Source organism: Anomaloglossus baeobatrachus, chromosome 7 (assembly GCF_048569485.1).
Source record: "Anomaloglossus baeobatrachus isolate aAnoBae1 chromosome 7, aAnoBae1.hap1, whole genome shotgun sequence".
In the NCBI taxonomy this organism is placed as follows: Eukaryota; Metazoa; Chordata; class Amphibia; order Anura; family Aromobatidae; genus Anomaloglossus; species Anomaloglossus baeobatrachus.
In genome coordinates this window covers 307,794,574-307,811,469 of record NC_134359.1, presented here as the reverse complement: position 1 = coordinate 307,811,469, position 16,896 = coordinate 307,794,574, and the positions used below count along the sequence as shown (strand labels likewise).

Here is a 16,896-nt window from a genome sequence, read left to right as displayed (position 1 = left end):
AGGATGGTGCGGTGGGGCTCCTGGGTAGAACGTCTCCTACAATGGCACTTATAAATAAGACCTGGGATAGGCTGAAAAGGGTGAGAGGGGTGACCCGATTAACTAAGTTTACACCTATCTGGGATAACAGTAATCTCCCAGAGATTCAGAAAATGGGGAATATTGAGGAGTGGAGACGCAAGGGTGTGATATACATGCATCAGATATTGGACGGAGGAATTGTGAAATCGTTCCCGCAGTTACAGAGTGAGTTTCAGTTACCGGCGTCCGGCTGGCTCCACTACAGACAATTAAAACATGCGATTGCAGCCCAAGCGGCTAAACAAAGTGTGGCCATACAGACTGACCTGGTGCTGGAGTATACAGACTGACCTGGTACTGGAGTATACAGACTGACCTGGTGCTGGAGTATACAGACTGACCTGGTACTGGAGTATACAGACTGACCTGGTGCTGGAGTATACAGACTGACCTGGTGCTGGAGTATACAGACTGACCTGGTACTGGAGTATACAGACTGACCTGGCGCTGGAGTGTACAGACTGACCTGGCGCTGGAGTATACAGACTGACCTGGTACTGGAGTATACAGACTGACCTGGTACTGGAGTATACAGACTGACCTGGTGCTGGAGTATACAGACTGACCTGGTGCTGGAGTATACAGACTGACCTGGTGCTGGAGTATACAGACTGACCTGGCGCTGGAGTATACAGACTGACCTGGTGCTGGAGTATACAGACTGACCTGGTGCTGGAGTATACAGACTGACCTGGTGCTGGAGTATACAGACTGACCTGGTGCTGGAGTATACAGACTGACCTGGTGCTGGAGTATACAGACTGACCTGGTGCTGGAGTATACAGACTGACCTGGTGCTGGAGTATACAGACTGACCTGGTGCTGGAGTATACAGACTGACCTGGCGCTGGAGTATACAGACTGACCTGGTGCTGGAGTATACAGACTGACCTGGTGCTGGAGTATACAGACTGACCTGGTGCTGGAGTATACAGACTGACCTGGTGCTGGAGTATACATACTGACCTGGTACTGGAGTATACAGACTGACCTGGTACTGGAGTATACAGACTGACCTGGCGCTGGAGTGTACAGACTGACCTGGCGCTGGAGTGTACAGACTGACCTGGCGCTGGAGTGTACAGACTGACCTGGCGCTGGAGTATACAGACTGACCTGGTGCTGGAGTATACATACTGACCTGGTACTGGAGTATACAGACTGACCTGGTGCTGGAGTATACAGACTGACCTGGCGCTGGAGTATACAGACTGACCTGGCGCTGGAGTATACAGACTGACCTGGCGCTGGAGTATACAGACTGACCTGGTGCTGGAGTATACAGACTGACCTGGTGCTGGAGTATACAGACTGACCTGGTGCTGGAGTATACAGACTGACCTGGTGCTGGAGTATACAGACTGACCTGGTGCTGGAGTATACAGACTGACCTGGTACTGGAGTATGTGTGTAAGGGGGGAGGAAGCACTAAAGGGATCATTTCTGGCACGTATAAAGATATACTACATACCTTTCTGTTAGAATACCCAATTAAAGCTAAATCTAAATGGGAGGAGGAAGTTGGGCCGATAACAGAGGAGGTGTGGGAGAGTATCCTGGAGTATGTCCCTAAACTTTCCATGAACCGGCCAGACTGTCTCACCTATACGTGATTCACCGGGTATATAGGTCTCCCTTACTGATGTTTAAAATGGGGTTGAAAAGGAATTCGGAGTGTCCGAGGTGTCAGCCGTCTGAGACCTCTGATGTGTATGTTTTGTTTTATTTGTGTTACTAGTTGTTCCTCCTGCACAACGGGATGGTTCTATACTACAGTTGAAGGGTATCCTAAGTGTGTACTAAATGGGATGTAGTATCGGGGAGAAGTGTTGCTGCCGGGGTGGGGGAGTTAAAGGGGTAATAGATGTGATAAATTAAATTTGGATGCCGATTTGTTATTCTGTTGTATGAATTCTGTTTTAATAAAAAAGTATCTGATTTAAAAAAAAAAAAAAAAAAAAAAATAAAAATTGGTGTAGGGTCCCCATATTATCATAGCCAGCACAGATAAAGTATACGGCTACAGGCTGCAGTCCCCAGCCCTGCGCTTATCTTGGTTGTGTATCAAACTAAGAAGAAACGCGTGTGGCTTTTAAAAAAAAAAATATATATACCTTATAGCTCTTATAGTCAGCGGGGTCCTCTCTCCTATAAAGTGTAAGCTCTTATGGTCAGCAGGGTCCTCTCTCTCCTGTAGAGTGTAAGCTCTTATGATCAGTGGGGTCCTCTCTGTCCTGTAGACTGTAAGCTCTTATGATCAGTGGGGTCCTCTCTCCTATAAAGTGTAAACTCTTATGGTCAGCAGGGTCCTCTCTCTCCTGTAGAGTGTAAGCTCTTATGATCAGTGGGGTCCTCTCTGTCCTGTAGAATGTAAGCTCTTATGGTCAGTGGGGTCCTCTCTCTCCTGTAGAGTGTAAGCTCTTATGGTCAGTGGGGTCCTCTCTCTCCTGTAGAGTGTAAGCTCTTATGGTCAGTGGGGTCTTCTCTCTCCTGTAGAGTGTAAGCTCTTATGGTCAGTGGGGTTCTCTCTCTCCTGTAGAGTGTAAGCTCTTATGGTCAGTGGGGTTCTCTCTCTCTCTCCTGTAGAATGTAAGCTCTTATGGTCAGTGAGGTTCTTTCTCTCTCCTGTAGAGTGTAAGCTCTTATGGTCAGTTGGGTCCTCTCTCCTGTAGAGTATAAGCTCTTATGGTCAGTGGGGTTCTCTATCTCCTGTAGAGTGTAAGCTCTTATGGTCAGTGGGGTTCTCTCTCTCCTGTAGAGTGTAAGCTCTTATGGTCAGTGGGGTTCTCTCTCTCCTGTAGAGTGTAAGCTCTTATGGTCAGTGGGGTTCTCTCTCCTGTAGAGTGTAAGCTCTTATGGTCAGTGGGGTTCTCTCTCCTGTAGAGTGTAAGCTCTTATGGTCAGTGGGATCCTCTCTCTCCTGTAGAGTGTAAGCTCTTATGGTCAGTGGGGTTCTCTCTCTCCTGTAGAGTGTAAGCTCTTATGGTCAGTGGGGTTCTCTCTCTCCTGTAGAGTGTAAGCTCTTATGGTCAGTGGGGTTCTCTCTATCCTGTAGAGTGTAAGCTCTTATGGTCAGTGGGGTTCTCTCTATCCTGTAGAGTGTAAGCTCTTATGGTCAGTGGGGTTCTCTCTCTCCTGTAGAGTGTAAGCTCTTATGGTCAGTGGGGTTCTCTCTCCTGTAGAGTGTAAGCTCTTATGGTCAGTGGGGTTCTCTCTATCCTGTAGAGTGTAAGCTCTTATGGTCAGTGGGGTTCTCTCTCTCCTGTAGAGTGTAAGCTCTTATGGTCAGTGGGGTTCTCTCTCTCTCCTGTAGAATGTAAGCTCTTATGGTCAGTGAGGTTCTTTCTCTCTCCTGTAGAGTGTAAGCTCTTATGGTCAGTGGGGTTCTCTCTCTCCTGTAGAGTGTAAGCTCTTATGGTCAGTGGGGTTCTCTCTCCTGTAGAGTGTAAGCTCTTATGGTCAGTGGGGTTCTCTCTATCCTGTAGAGTGTAAGCTCTTATGGTCAGTGGGGTTCTCTCTCTCCTGTAGAGTGTAAGCTCTTATGGTCAGTGGGGTTCTCTCTCTCTCCTGTAGAATGTAAGCTCTTATGGTCAGTGAGGTTCTTTCTCTCTCCTGTAGAGTGTAAGCTCTTATGGTCAGTTGGGTCCTCTCTCTCCTGTAGAGTATAAGCTCTTATGGTCAGTGGGGTTCTCTCTCCTGTAGAGTGTAAGCTCTTATGGTCAGTGGGGTTCTCTCTCTCCTGTAGAGTGTAAGCTTTTATGGTCAGTGGGGTTCTCTCTCCTGTAGAGTGTAAGCTCTTATGGTCAGTGGGATCCTCTCTCTCCTGTAGAGTGTAAGCTCTTATGGTCAGTGGGGTTCTCTCTCTCCTGTAGAATGTAAGCTCTTATGGTCAGTGGGGTTCTCTCTCTCCTGTAGAGTGTAAGCTCTTATGGTCAGTGGGGTTCTCTCTATCCTGTAGAGTGTAAGCTCTTATGGTCAGTGGGGTTCTCTCTCTCCTGTAGAGTGTAAGCTCTTATGGTCAGTGGGGTTCTCTCTCCTGTAGAGTGTAAGCTCTTATGGTCAGTGGGGTTCTATCTCCTGTAGAGTGTAAGCTCTTATGGTCAGTGGGGTTCTCTCTCTCTCCTGTAGAGTGTAAGCTCTTATGGTCAGTTGGGTCCTCTCTCCTGTAGAGTATAAGCTCTTATGGTCAGTGGGGTTCTCTATCTCCTGTAGAGTGTAAGCTCTTATGGTCAGTGGGGTTCTCTCTCTCCTGTAGAGTGTAAGCTCTTATGGTCAGTGGGGTTCTCTCTCTCCTGTAGAGTGTAAGCTCTTATGGTCAGTGGGGTTCTCTCTCCTGTAGAGTGTAAGCTCTTATGGTCAGTGGGGTTCTCTCTCCTGTAGAGTGTAAGCTCTTATGGTCAGTGGGATCCTCTCTCTCCTGTAGAGTGTAAGCTCTTATGGTCAGTGGGGTTCTCTCTCTCCTGTAGAGTGTAAGCTCTTATGGTCAGTGGGGTTCTCTCTCTCTCCTGTAGAATGTAAGCTCTTATGGTCAGTGAGGTTCTTTCTCTCTCCTGTAGAGTGTAAGCTCTTATGGTCAGTTGGGTCCTCTCTCTCCTGTAGAGTATAAGCTCTTATGGTCAGTGGGGTTCTCTCTCTCCTGTAGAGTGTAAGCTCTTATGGTCAGTGGGGTTCTCTCTCTCCTGTAGAGTGTAAGCTCTTATGGTCAGTGGGGTTCTCTCTCTCCTGTAGAGTGTAAGCTTTTATGGTCAGTGGGGTTCTCTCTCCTGTAGAGTGTAAGCTCTTATGGTCAGTGGGATCCTCTCTCTCCTGTAGAGTGTAAGCTCTTATGGTCAGTGGGGTTCTCTCTCTCCTGTAGAGTGTAAGCTCTTATGGTCAGTGGGGTTCTCTCTCTCCTGTAGAGTGTAAGCTCTTATGGTCAGTGGGGTTCTCTCTATCCTGTAGAGTGTAAGCTCTTATGGTCAGTGGGGTTCTCTCTCTCCTGTAGAGTGTAAGCTCTTATGGTCAGTGGGGTTCTCTCTCCTGTAGAGTGTAAGCTCTTATGGTCAGTGGGGTTCTATCTCCTGTAGAGTGTAAGCTCTTATGGTCAGTGGGGTTCTCTCTCTCTCCTGTAGAATGTAAGCTCTTATGGTCAGTGAGGTTCTTTCTCTCTCCTGTAGAGTGTAAGCTCTTATGGTCAGTTGGGTCCTCTCTCCTGTAGAGTATAAGCTCTTATGGTCAGTGGGGTTCTCTATCTCCTGTAGAGTGTAAGCTCTTATGGTCAGTGGGGTTCTCTCTCTCCTGTAGAGTGTAAGCTCTTATGGTCAGTGGGGTTCTCTCTCTCCTGTAGAGTGTAAGCTCTTATGGTCAGTGGGGTTCTCTCTCCTGTAGAGTGTAAGCTCTTATGGTCAGTGGGGTTCTCTCTCCTGTAGAGTGTAAGCTCTTATGGTCAGTGGGATCCTCTCTCTCCTGTAGAGTGTAAGCTCTTATGGTCAGTGGGGTTCTCTCTCTCCTGTAGAGTGTAAGCTCTTATGGTCAGTGGGGTTCTCTCTCTCCTGTAGAGTGTAAGCTCTTATGGTCAGTGGGGTTCTCTCTATCCTGTAGAGTGTAAGCTCTTATGGTCAGTGGGGTTCTCTCTATCCTGTAGAGTGTAAGCTCTTATGGTCAGTGGGGTTCTCTCTCTCCTGTAGAGTGTAAGCTCTTATGGTCAGTGGGGTTCTCTCTCCTGTAGAGTGTAAGCTCTTATGGTCAGTGGGGTTCTCTCTCTCCTGTAGAGTGTAAGCTCTTATGGTCAGTGGGGTTCTCTCTCCTGTAGAGTGTAAGCTCTTATGGTCAGTGGGGTTCTCTCTCTCTCCTGTAGAATGTAAGCTCTTATGGTCAGTGAGGTTCTTTCTCTCTCCTGTAGAGTGTAAGCTCTTATGGTCAGTGGGGTTCTCTCTCTCCTGTAGAGTGTAAGCTCTTATGGTCAGTGGGGTTCTCTCTCCTGTAGAGTGTAAGCTCTTATGGTCAGTGGGGTTCTCTGTATCCTGTAGAGTGTAAGCTCTTATGGTCAGTGGGGTTCTCTCTCTCCTGTAGAGTGTAAGCTCTTATGGTCAGTGGGGTTCTCTCTCTCCTGTAGAGTGTAAGCTTTTATGGTCAGTGGGGTTCTCTCTCTCTCCTGTAGAATGTAAGCTCTTATGGTCAGTGAGGTTCTTTCTCTCTCCTGTAGAGTGTAAGCTCTTATGGTCAGTGGGGTTCTCTCTCTCCTGTAGAGTGTAAGCTCTTATGGTCAGTGGGGTTCTCTCTCCTGTAGAGTGTAAGCTCTTATGGTCAGTGGGGTTCTCTGTATCCTGTAGAGTGTAAGCTCTTATGGTCAGTGGGGTTCTCTCTCTCCTGTAGAGTGTAAGCTCTTATGGTCAGTGGGGTTCTCTCTCCTGTAGAGTGTAAGCTCTTATGGTCAGTGGGGTTCTATCTCCTGTAGAGTGTAAGCTCTTATGGTCAGTGGGGTTCTCTCTCTCTCCTGTAGAATGTAAGCTCTTATGGTCAGTGAGGTTCTTTCTCTCTCCTGTAGAGTGTAAGCTCTTATGGTCAGTTGGGTCCTCTCTCCTGTAGAGTATAAGCTCTTATGGTCAGTGGGGTTCTCTATCTCCTGTAGAGTGTAAGCTCTTATGGTCAGTGGGGTTCTCTCTCTCCTGTAGAGTGTAAGCTCTTATGGTCAGTGGGGTTCTCTCTCTCCTGTAGAGTGTAAGCTCTTATGGTCAGTGGGGTTCTCTCTCCTGTAGAGTGTAAGCTCTTATGGTCAGTGGGGTTCTCTCTCCTGTAGAGTGTAAGCTCTTATGGTCAGTGGGATCCTCTCTCTCCTGTAGAGTGTAAGCTCTTATGGTCAGTGGGGTTCTCTCTCTCCTGTAGAGTGTAAGCTCTTATGGTCAGTGGGGTTCTCTCTCTCCTGTAGAGTGTAAGCTCTTATGGTCAGTGGGGTTCTCTCTATCCTGTAGAGTGTAAGCTCTTATGGTCAGTGGGGTTCTCTCTATCCTGTAGAGTGTAAGCTCTTATGGTCAGTGGGGTTCTCTCTCTCCTGTAGAGTGTAAGCTCTTATGGTCAGTGGGGTTCTCTCTCCTGTAGAGTGTAAGCTCTTATGGTCAGTGGGGTTCTCTCTCTCCTGTAGAGTGTAAGCTCTTATGGTCAGTGGGGTTCTCTCTCCTGTAGAGTGTAAGCTCTTATGGTCAGTGGGGTTCTCTCTCTCTCCTGTAGAATGTAAGCTCTTATGGTCAGTGAGGTTCTTTCTCTCTCCTGTAGAGTGTAAGCTCTTATGGTCAGTGGGGTTCTCTCTCTCCTGTAGAGTGTAAGCTCTTATTGTCAGTGGGGTTCTCTCTCCTGTAGAGTGTAAGCTCTTATGGTCAGTGGGGTTCTCTGTATCCTGTAGAGTGTAAGCTCTTATGGTCAGTGGGGTTCTCTCTCTCCTGTAGAGTGTAAGCTCTTATGGTCAGTGGGGTTCTCTCTCTCTCCTGTAGAATGTAAGCTCTTATGGTCAGTGAGGTTCTTTCTCTCTCCTGTAGAGTGTAAGCTCTTATGGTCAGTTGGGTCCTCTCTCTCCTGTAGAGTATAAGCTCTTATGGTCAGTGGGGTTCTCTCTCTCCTGTAGAGTGTAAGCTCTTATGGTCAGTGGGGTTCTCTCTCTCCTGTAGAGTGTAAGCTTTTATGGTCAGTGGGGTTCTCTCTCTCTCCTGTAGAATGTAAGCTCTTATGGTCAGTGAGGTTCTTTCTCTCTCCTGTAGAGTGTAAGCTCTTATGGTCAGTGGGGTTCTCTCTCTCCTGTAGAGTGTAAGCTCTTATGGTCAGTGGGGTTCTCTCTCCTGTAGAGTGTAAGCTCTTATGGTCAGTGGGGTTCTCTGTATCCTGTAGAGTGTAAGCTCTTATGGTCAGTGGGGTTCTCTCTCTCCTGTAGAGTGTAAGCTCTTATGGTCAGTGGGGTTCTCTCTCCTGTAGAGTGTAAGCTCTTATGGTCAGTGGGGTTCTCTCTCTCTCCTGTAGAATGTAAGCTCTTATGGTCAGTGAGGTTCTTTCTCTCTCCTGTAGAGTGTAAGCTCTTATGGTCAGTGGGGTTCTCTCTCTCCTGTAGAGTGTAAGCTCTTATGGTCAGTGGGGTTCTCTCTCCTGTAGAGTGTAAGCTCTTATGGTCAGTGGGGTTCTCTGTATCCTGTAGAGTGTAAGCTCTTATGGTCAGTGGGGTTCTCTCTCTCCTGTAGAGTGTAAGCTCTTATGGTCAGTGGGGTTCTCTCTCTCTCCTGTAGAATGTAAGCTCTTATGGTCAGTGAGGTTCTTTCTCTCTCCTGTAGAGTGTAAGCTCTTATGGTCAGTTGGGTCCTCTCTCTCCTGTAGAGTATAAGCTCTTATGGTCAGTGGGGTTCTCTCTCTCCTGTAGAGTGTAAGCTCTTATGGTCAGTGGGGTTCTCTCTCTCCTGTAGAGTGTAAGCTTTTATGGTCAGTGGGGTTCTCTCTCCTGTAGAGTGTAAGCTCTTATGGTCAGTGGGATCCTCTCTCTCCTGTAGAGTGTAAGCTCTTATGGTCAGTGGGGTTCTCTCTCTCCTGTAGAGTGTAAGCTCTTATGGTCAGTGGGGTTCTCTCTCTCCTGTAGAGTGTAAGCTCTTATGGTCAGTGGGGTTCTCTCTATCCTGTAGAGTGTAAGCTCTTATGGTCAGTGGGGTTCTCTCTCTCCTGTAGAGTGTAAGCTCTTATGGTCAGTGGGGTTCTCTCTCCTGTAGAGTGTAAGCTCTTATGGTCAGTGGGGTTCTCTCTATCCTGTAGAGTGTAAGCTCTTATGGTTAGTGGGGTTCTCTCTCTCCTGTAGAGTGTAAGCTCTTATGGTCAGTGGGGTTCTCTCTCCTGTAGAGTGTAAGCTCTTATGGTCAGTGGGGTTCTCTATCCTGTAGAGTGTAAGCTCTTATGGTCAGTGGGGCTCTCTCTCCTGTAGAGTGTAAGCTCTTATGGTCAGTGGGGTTCTCTCTATCCTGTAGAGTGTAAGCTCTTATGGTTAGCGGGGTCCTCTCTCTCCTGTAGAGTGTAAGCTCTTATGGTCAGTGGGGCTCTCTCTCCTGTAGAGTGCAAGCTCTTATGGTCAGTGGGGTTCTCTCTCTCTCCTGTAGAGTGCAAGCTCTTATGGTCAGTGGGGTCCTCTCTCTCCTGTAGAGTGTAAGCTCTTATGGTCAGTGGGGTTCTCTCTCCTGTAGAGTGTAAGCTCTTATGGTCAGTGGGGTTCTCTATCCTGTAGAGTGTAAGCTCTTATGGTCAGTGGGGCTCTCTCTCCTGTAGAGTGTAAGCTCTTATGGTCAGTGGGGTTCTCTCTATCCTGTAGAGTGTAAGCTCTTATGGTTAGCGGGGTCCTCTCTCTCCTGTAGAGTGTAAGCTCTTATGGTCAGTGGGGCTCTCTCTCCTGTAGAGTGCAAGCTCTTATGGTCAGTGGGGTTCTCTCTATCCTGTAGAGTGTAAGCTCTTATGGTCAGTGGGGTTCTCTATCCTGTAGAGTGTAAGCTCTTATGGTCAGTGGGGCTCTCTCTCCTGTAGAGTGTAAGCTCTTATGGTCAGTGGGGTTCTCTCTCTCCTGTAGAGTGTAAGCTCTTATGGTCAGTGGGGCTCTCTCTCCTGTAGAGTGTAAGCTCTTATGGTCAGTGATGTCCTCTCTCTCCTGTAGAGTGTAAGCTCTTATGGTCAGTGGGGCTCTCTCTCCTGTAGAGTGCAAGCTCTTATGGTCAGTGGGGTTCTCTCTATCCTGTAGAGTGTAAGCTCTTATGGTCAGTGGGGTTCTCTATCCTGTAGAGTGTAAGCTCTTATGGTCAGTGGGGCTCTCTCTCCTGTAGAGTGTAAGCTCTTATGGTCAGTGGGGTTCTCTCTCCTGTAGAGTGTAAGCTCTTATGGTCAGTGGGGTTCTCTCTATCCTGTAGAGTGTAAGCTCTTATTGTCAGTGGGGCTCTCTCTCCTGTAGAGTGTAAGCTCTTATGGTCAGTGAGGTCCTCTCTCTCCTGTAGAGTGTAAGCTCTTATGGTCAGTGGGGCTCTCTCTCCTGTAGAGTGTAAGCTCTTATGGTCAGTGAGGTCCTCTCTATCCTGTAGAGTGTAAGCTCTTATGGTCAGTGGGGCTCTCTCTCCTGTAGAGTGTAAGCTCTTATGGTCAGTGGGGTCCTCTCTCTCCTGTAGAGTGTAAGCTCTTATGGTCAGTGGGGTCCTCTCTCTCCTGTAGAGTGTAAGCTCTTATGGTCAGTGGGGTCCTCTCTCTCCTGTAGAGTGTAAGCTCTTATGGTCAGCGGGGTCCTCTCTCTCCTGTAGAGTGTAAGCTCTTATGGTCAGTGGGGTCCTCTCTCTCCTGTAGAGTGTAAGCTCTTATGGTCAGTGGGGCTCTCTCTCCTGTAGAGTGTAAGCTCTTATGGTCAGTGAGGTCCTCTCTCTCCTGTAGAGTGTAAGCTCTTATGGTCAGTGGGGCTCTCTCTCCTGTAGAGTGTAAGCTCTTATGGTCAGTGAGGTCCTCTCTATCCTGTAGAGTGTAAGCTCTTATGGTCAGTGGGGCTCTCTCTCCTGTAGAGTGTAAGCTCTTATGGTCAGTGAGGTCCTTTCTATCCTGTAGAGTGTAAGCTCTTATGGTCAGTGGGGCTCTCTCTCCTGTAGAGTGTAAGCTCTTATGGTCAGTGGGGTCCTCTCTCTCCTGTAGAGTGTAAGCTCTTATGGTCAGTGGGGTCCTCTCTCTCCTGTAGAGTGTAAGCTCTTATGGTCAGTGGGGTCCTCTCTCTCCTGTAGAGTGTAAGCTCTTATGGTCAGTGGGGTCCTCTCTCTCCTGTAGAGTGTAAGCTCTTATGGTCAGTGATGTCCTCTCTCTCCTGTAGAGTGTAAGCTCTTATGGTCAGTGGGGTCCTCTCTCTCCTGTAGAGTGTAAGCTCTTATGGTCAGTGGGGTCCTCTCTCTCCTGTAGAGTGTAAGCTCTTATGGTCAGTGGGGTCCTCTCTCTCCTGTAGAGTGTAAGCTCTTATGGTCAGTGGGGCTCTCTCTCCTGTAGAGTGTAAGCTCTTATGGTCAGTGAGGTCCTCTCTATCCTGTAGAGTGTAAGCTCTTATGGTCAGTGGGGCTCTCTCTCCTGTAGAGTGTAAGCTCTTATGGTCAGTGGGGTCCTCTCTCTCCTGTAGAGTGTAAGCTCTTATGGTCAGTGGGGTCCTCTCTCTCCTGTAGAGTGTAAGCTCTTATGGTCAGTGGGGTCCTCTCTCTCCTGTAGAGTGTAAGCTCTTATGGTCAGCGGGGTCCTCTCTCTCCTGTAGAGTGTAAGCTCTTATGGTCAGTGGGGTCCTCTCTCTCCTGTAGAGTGTAAGCTCTTATGGTCAGTGGGGCTCTCTCTCCTGTAGAGTGTAAGCTCTTATGGTCAGTGAGGTCCTCTCTCTCCTGTAGAGTGTAAGCTCTTATGGTCAGTGGGGCTCTCTCTCCTGTAGAGTGTAAGCTCTTATGGTCAGTGAGGTCCTCTCTATCCTGTAGAGTGTAAGCTCTTATGGTCAGTGGGGCTCTCTCTCCTGTAGAGTGTAAGCTCTTATGGTCAGTGAGGTCCTTTCTATCCTGTAGAGTGTAAGCTCTTATGGTCAGTGGGGCTCTCTCTCCTGTAGAGTGTAAGCTCTTATGGTCAGTGGGGTCCTCTCTCTCCTGTAGAGTGTAAGCTCTTATGGTCAGTGGGGTCCTCTCTCTCCTGTAGAGTGTAAGCTCTTATGGTCAGTGGGGTCCTCTCTCTCCTGTAGAGTGTAAGCTCTTATGGTCAGTGGGGTCCTCTCTCTCCTGTAGAGTGTAAGCTCTTATGGTCAGTGATGTCCTCTCTCTCCTGTAGAGTGTAAGCTCTTATGGTCAGTGGGGTCCTCTCTCTCCTGTAGAGTGTAAGCTCTTATGGTCAGTGGGGTCCTCTCTCTCCTGTAGAGTGTAAGCTCTTATGGTCAGTGGGGTCCTCTCTCTCCTGTAGAGTGTAAGCTCTTATGGTCAGTGGGGCTCTCTCTCCTGTAGAGTGTAAGCTCTTATGGTCAGTGAGGTCCTCTCTATCCTGTAGAGTGTAAGCTCTTATGGTCAGTGGGGCTCTCTCTCCTGTAGAGTGTAAGCTCTTATGGTCAGTGGGGCTCTCTCTCCTGTAGAGTGTAAGCTCTTATGGTCAGTGGGGTCCTCTCTCTCCTGTAGAGTGTAAGCTCTTATGGTCAGTGGGGTCCTCTCTCTCCTGTAGAGTGTAAGCTCTTATGGTCAGTGGGGTTCTCTCTCTCCTGTAGAGTGTAAGCTCTTATGGTCAGTGGGGTTCTCTCTCTCCTGCTGACCCTGCCCTCTAATGATGAGATAACTCTGCTGATCCCACCCTGTAATTATAATGAGATGGCTCTGCTGAGCCTCAGCTGCACAGTAAAGCAGGAATCATTTAGCTGTTCGCCTATCATGTGCTCCAGTGTGAATAATCACATAAGATATTTGCTTATAATAAATCCTTTATTACAATCCTGACATTCTCAGATGTGTTTCATTTAATACAAAAAATCCAATAATAGACCTTCTGAGATTCAGATTTACCGAATGCTAAATATTGCGCACCATCATATCTCCATCATATCTCTGTCATGTCTCCATCACGTCTCTATCATATCACCATAATATCTCCATCTTATCTCCATCTTATCTCCATCTTATCTCCATCTTATCTCCATCTTATCTCCGTCACATCACCATAATATCACCATCATATCACCATAATATCTCCATCTTATCTCCATCTTATCTCCATCTTATCTCCATCATATCTCCATCATATCTCCATCATATCTCCATCATATCTCCATCATGTCTCCATCATGTCTCCATCGTGTCTCCATCATATCACCATAATATCACCATCATATCTCCATCATATCTCCATCATATCTCCATCACATCTCCATTATATCTCCATTATATCTCCATCATATCACCATCTATCACCATCATATCTCCATCATATCTCCATCACATCTCCATCACATCTCCATCACATCTCCATTATATCTCCATTATATCTCCATCATATCTCCATAATATTACCATCATATCTCCATCACATCACCATCTTATCTCCATCATATCTCCATCATATCACCATCTTATCTCCATCATGTCTCTATCATATCACTGTTATATCACCGTCATATCACCGTCATATCACCATCATATCACCATCATATCACCATCATATCTCCATCATATCACCATCTTATCACCATCTTATCACCATTATATCTCCATGATATCACCATCATATCACCGTCATATCACCATCATATCACCATCATATCACCATCATATCTCCATCATATCACCATCTTATCACCATCTTATCACCATTATATCTCCATGATATCACCATCATATCACCGTCATATCACCGTCATATCACCATCATATCTCCATTATATCTCCATCATATCACCATCTTATCACCATCTTATCACCATTATATCTCCATGATATCACCGTCATATCACCGTCATATCACCGTCATATCACCATCATATCACCATCATATCACCATCATATCTCCATCATATCACCATCTTATCACCATCTTATCACCATTATATCTCCATGATATCACCATCATATCACCGTCATATCACCATCATATCACCATCATATCACCATCATATCTCCATCATATCACCATCTTATCACCATCTTATCACCATTATATCTCCATGATATCACCATCATATCACCGTCATATCACCGTCATATCACCGTCATATCTCCATTATATCTCCATCATATCACTGTTATATCACCGTCATCTCAATCATATCTCGATCATATCACCATCATAACACTGTTATATCTCCACCATATCATGATCATGTCACCATTATATCTCCATTATATTTCCATTATATCATGATCATATCACTGTCATATCACTGTCATATTACCTTCATATCTTCATCATATCTCCAACATCTCACCATCATACCTCCATCTTATCTCCATCATATCACCATCATACCTCCGTCATATCTCCATCATATCTCCAAGATCTCACCATCATACCTCCATCTTATCTCCATCATATCTCCAGCTTAAATTGAGAAATACATTAATTTTTGAAGATTCTATTCTAGAATTACAAGTAAAATGTTCCCTGAAGTAGGAAATGTAAGAACGGCAATGGAAGCAGGCGATGTGTAGGAACAGACAGCTCAGCCACCACCTCGTGAAGACCGATTGTAGACAGAAACTACTGCGTGACTTTTTCGCCAAATAATTTCTTTTTTAATTTTGGATTTCGTAAAATCAATGTGAGGGTTTGAGCAGACGGATAACACAGGATGAAGCACCAAAAAATGACTTCCCAAAACACATGGGGTAGACTGAAGATATGTACACACCGATGACACAAAGATACAGGAACAGGTTAAGGAGCAGTTGTAGGATCATGGTCATGGCGGCTCGGACGTGACCCTGGAGCTGAGGAGCAGAGCTGAACTGATGAGTACTGCTCCTCATCCTCCACATGTGTCTCACCAGAGACCTCACACTGAGCCCGATACAGATGACAGTCACCAGAAATGGCAGACAGCAGCCGATGAACACGTTGCACAGGATGACCATGTTGTCTTGGTGAATGACGTAATTCCTCTCAAAATGGTTTGTCTCATTAAGAAAAAATTCAATTCTTACAGTCCAGATACATGGAAGGTTAATGAGGACCATCCCAACAGATGTCACTAGGAGCAGCGGCACGATGAAAGTGGACAAGCTCCTCTTCATCTGAAGGATGAGACGATGGGAAGAGTTCACCAGCTTCAGGCAGTAGTGAACAGACAGCCAAGCCGTGTGCCAGATATTGTCGTAGATAAGGAAGAAATTAAAGACAAACACCAGTATAGATCCTGGTTTACTCATCATCTGGTAAAACCAGAAGCTGTACATAAGACTATCCATGGATGTGGAACACTGGAGAAGAAGGTTGGAGATGGCCAAGTAGATAAAGATCTTATCGTAAACACCAATTTGTTGAGTCTTCTTCCACTCAAAGATATAAACAATGATTATGGAGGAGCAGAGAATGATCCCTGAGATCCCAGAGATGATCATGGTGAGCAGCAGGAAGACATTGGGGCAGTCACCATACTGGATGGATGCCTCTGTCTCACTGAGGAGCTCAGACGACCTGGACGTAGAACTGCTCTCAGCCAATAATGAGGAGAAATGGTCGGACCAATGCGAGTGTAAAGAGGTGAGCCATGCAAATGTCACCGTATCAGATTCATCAAGATCTTATTCTGGTGGAGAAAGAAAAGGGACAACAAAGCTCTACTCCATCTGCATCAGGCTCAGAGCTGATTCATCCTGACAAGATCTTACAAGATGAGATAAAACTGTAGGATCAGACCAGACACCTGTCCACAAACCAACCCTACCTCCGAAAATTAGAAGAAACTGGCCGGAATCAGACACCTGTCCACAAGACAACCCTACCTCCGAAAATTAGAAGAAACTGGCCGGAATCAGACACCTGTCCACAACCAACCCTACCTCTGAAAATTAGATGAAACTGCCGGAATCAGACACCTGGCCACAACCAACCCTACCTCCGAAAATGAGATAAAAGTGCAGGAATCAGACACTTATCTACAAACCAACCCTACCTCCGAAAATGCCCCACACTTCTGATTTTGCTTTGTGCCATCCACTAGAACGTCAATTCCAGAAGTCAGTCAACCTAGATTCACTATCAACTTGGTGCCATATAGCATATCTATGTAGCAGCTCTGACCACATCGATGTCCATCCATGGTCAGAAAAGCTCAAAATGTTCTAATCACTAAATAATTAAAGTTCTGTGACAAAATACAAGAACAATCCTCCTGGAACTCCACCTACATCAACATCTGAAAGATGGAAGCCACAATGGAGCTCCTGACCCCAGCCCCTCCACTACCTGAGACTGATCAATAGAGATGAGGACATTAACTTCTGGTCAACACAGCAAACATTGGAATACGGTCAACCTCACAAGTGTGTTCAGACATACTGCCTCACTGCACTCCCCATAATACTTGCCTCACTGCACTCCCCATAACACCTGCCTCACTGCACTCCCCATAACATCTGCCTCAGTTCACTCCCCATAATGTACCGCCCCGCGCTCGGCCGCAGCCGAGCCGCTCGGATCCGGGCTCATGTGTTGGTGGCTCGAGCGCCCCTGGACCGGGTTTCACGCCACTCTGTAAAGGGGGCTGACGTGTCGAGTGGGGTTTTTGGATTAGATTTAGAGTTCGTGATGGTTGTGGTGAATGTAGGCACCACCGCTGCCGGTTACTAGGCACCCCGGGGAAGATGTTGGGGGCAGCTTGTGATGTTAACCCCTCCGTGGGCAGGGGATGGTGGCCCCGGGACCCGGTTGGTGCGGTGCAGTGTCGGTGTGCGGCCCGTGGGCCCAGTAGTACTCACTCGGACAAACACATGGGAGCCTCTGGTAAACCAAACGGTGGATAGTCGGTGCCCGCAGCCGTTCGCTTCGGTCCCCAAACAGTTGGTGGTGTCCGTCTTCTCCTGCACCTTTTTGTAGATTTTGGACAACCGCGCTTCAGCGACGGGAGTCCCGCTCCCCGGCGTGTACGTCGGGAGAGCCCGTTGCCTGCATCCGCTGGCCCGGTGGATCTTTTGCCCTTGGCGGTGGCCGTTATCCGGAATCGGTGGGCTGTTGCCTTCTTTCGGGACTTTGGGTGGGAAAGGACCTAAAGTCCAGACCTCAATCAGTTAATTAACAGGGTCCGGTAGATTCGGGACTGCGTTTCAGGGTCTGAGTACCCCCACTATGCTGTGGTTTCCAGCTGATTCC

The 16,896-nt window shown here is 47.2% G+C and overlaps 1 protein-coding gene across 1 annotated transcript; it reads right to left on the bottom strand.

Annotated features, from left to right (window-relative positions):
• Positions 1 to 14,342: 14,342 nt before the first annotated feature.
• Positions 14,343 to 15,146, bottom strand: LOC142246855 (taste receptor type 2 member 40-like). Its single transcript, XM_075319905.1, has one exon. It carries the CDS (start codon positions 15,144 to 15,146, stop codon positions 14,343 to 14,345), a length of 804 nt encoding a protein of 267 aa, XP_075176020.1.
• Positions 15,147 to 16,896: the final 1,750 nt, after the last annotated feature.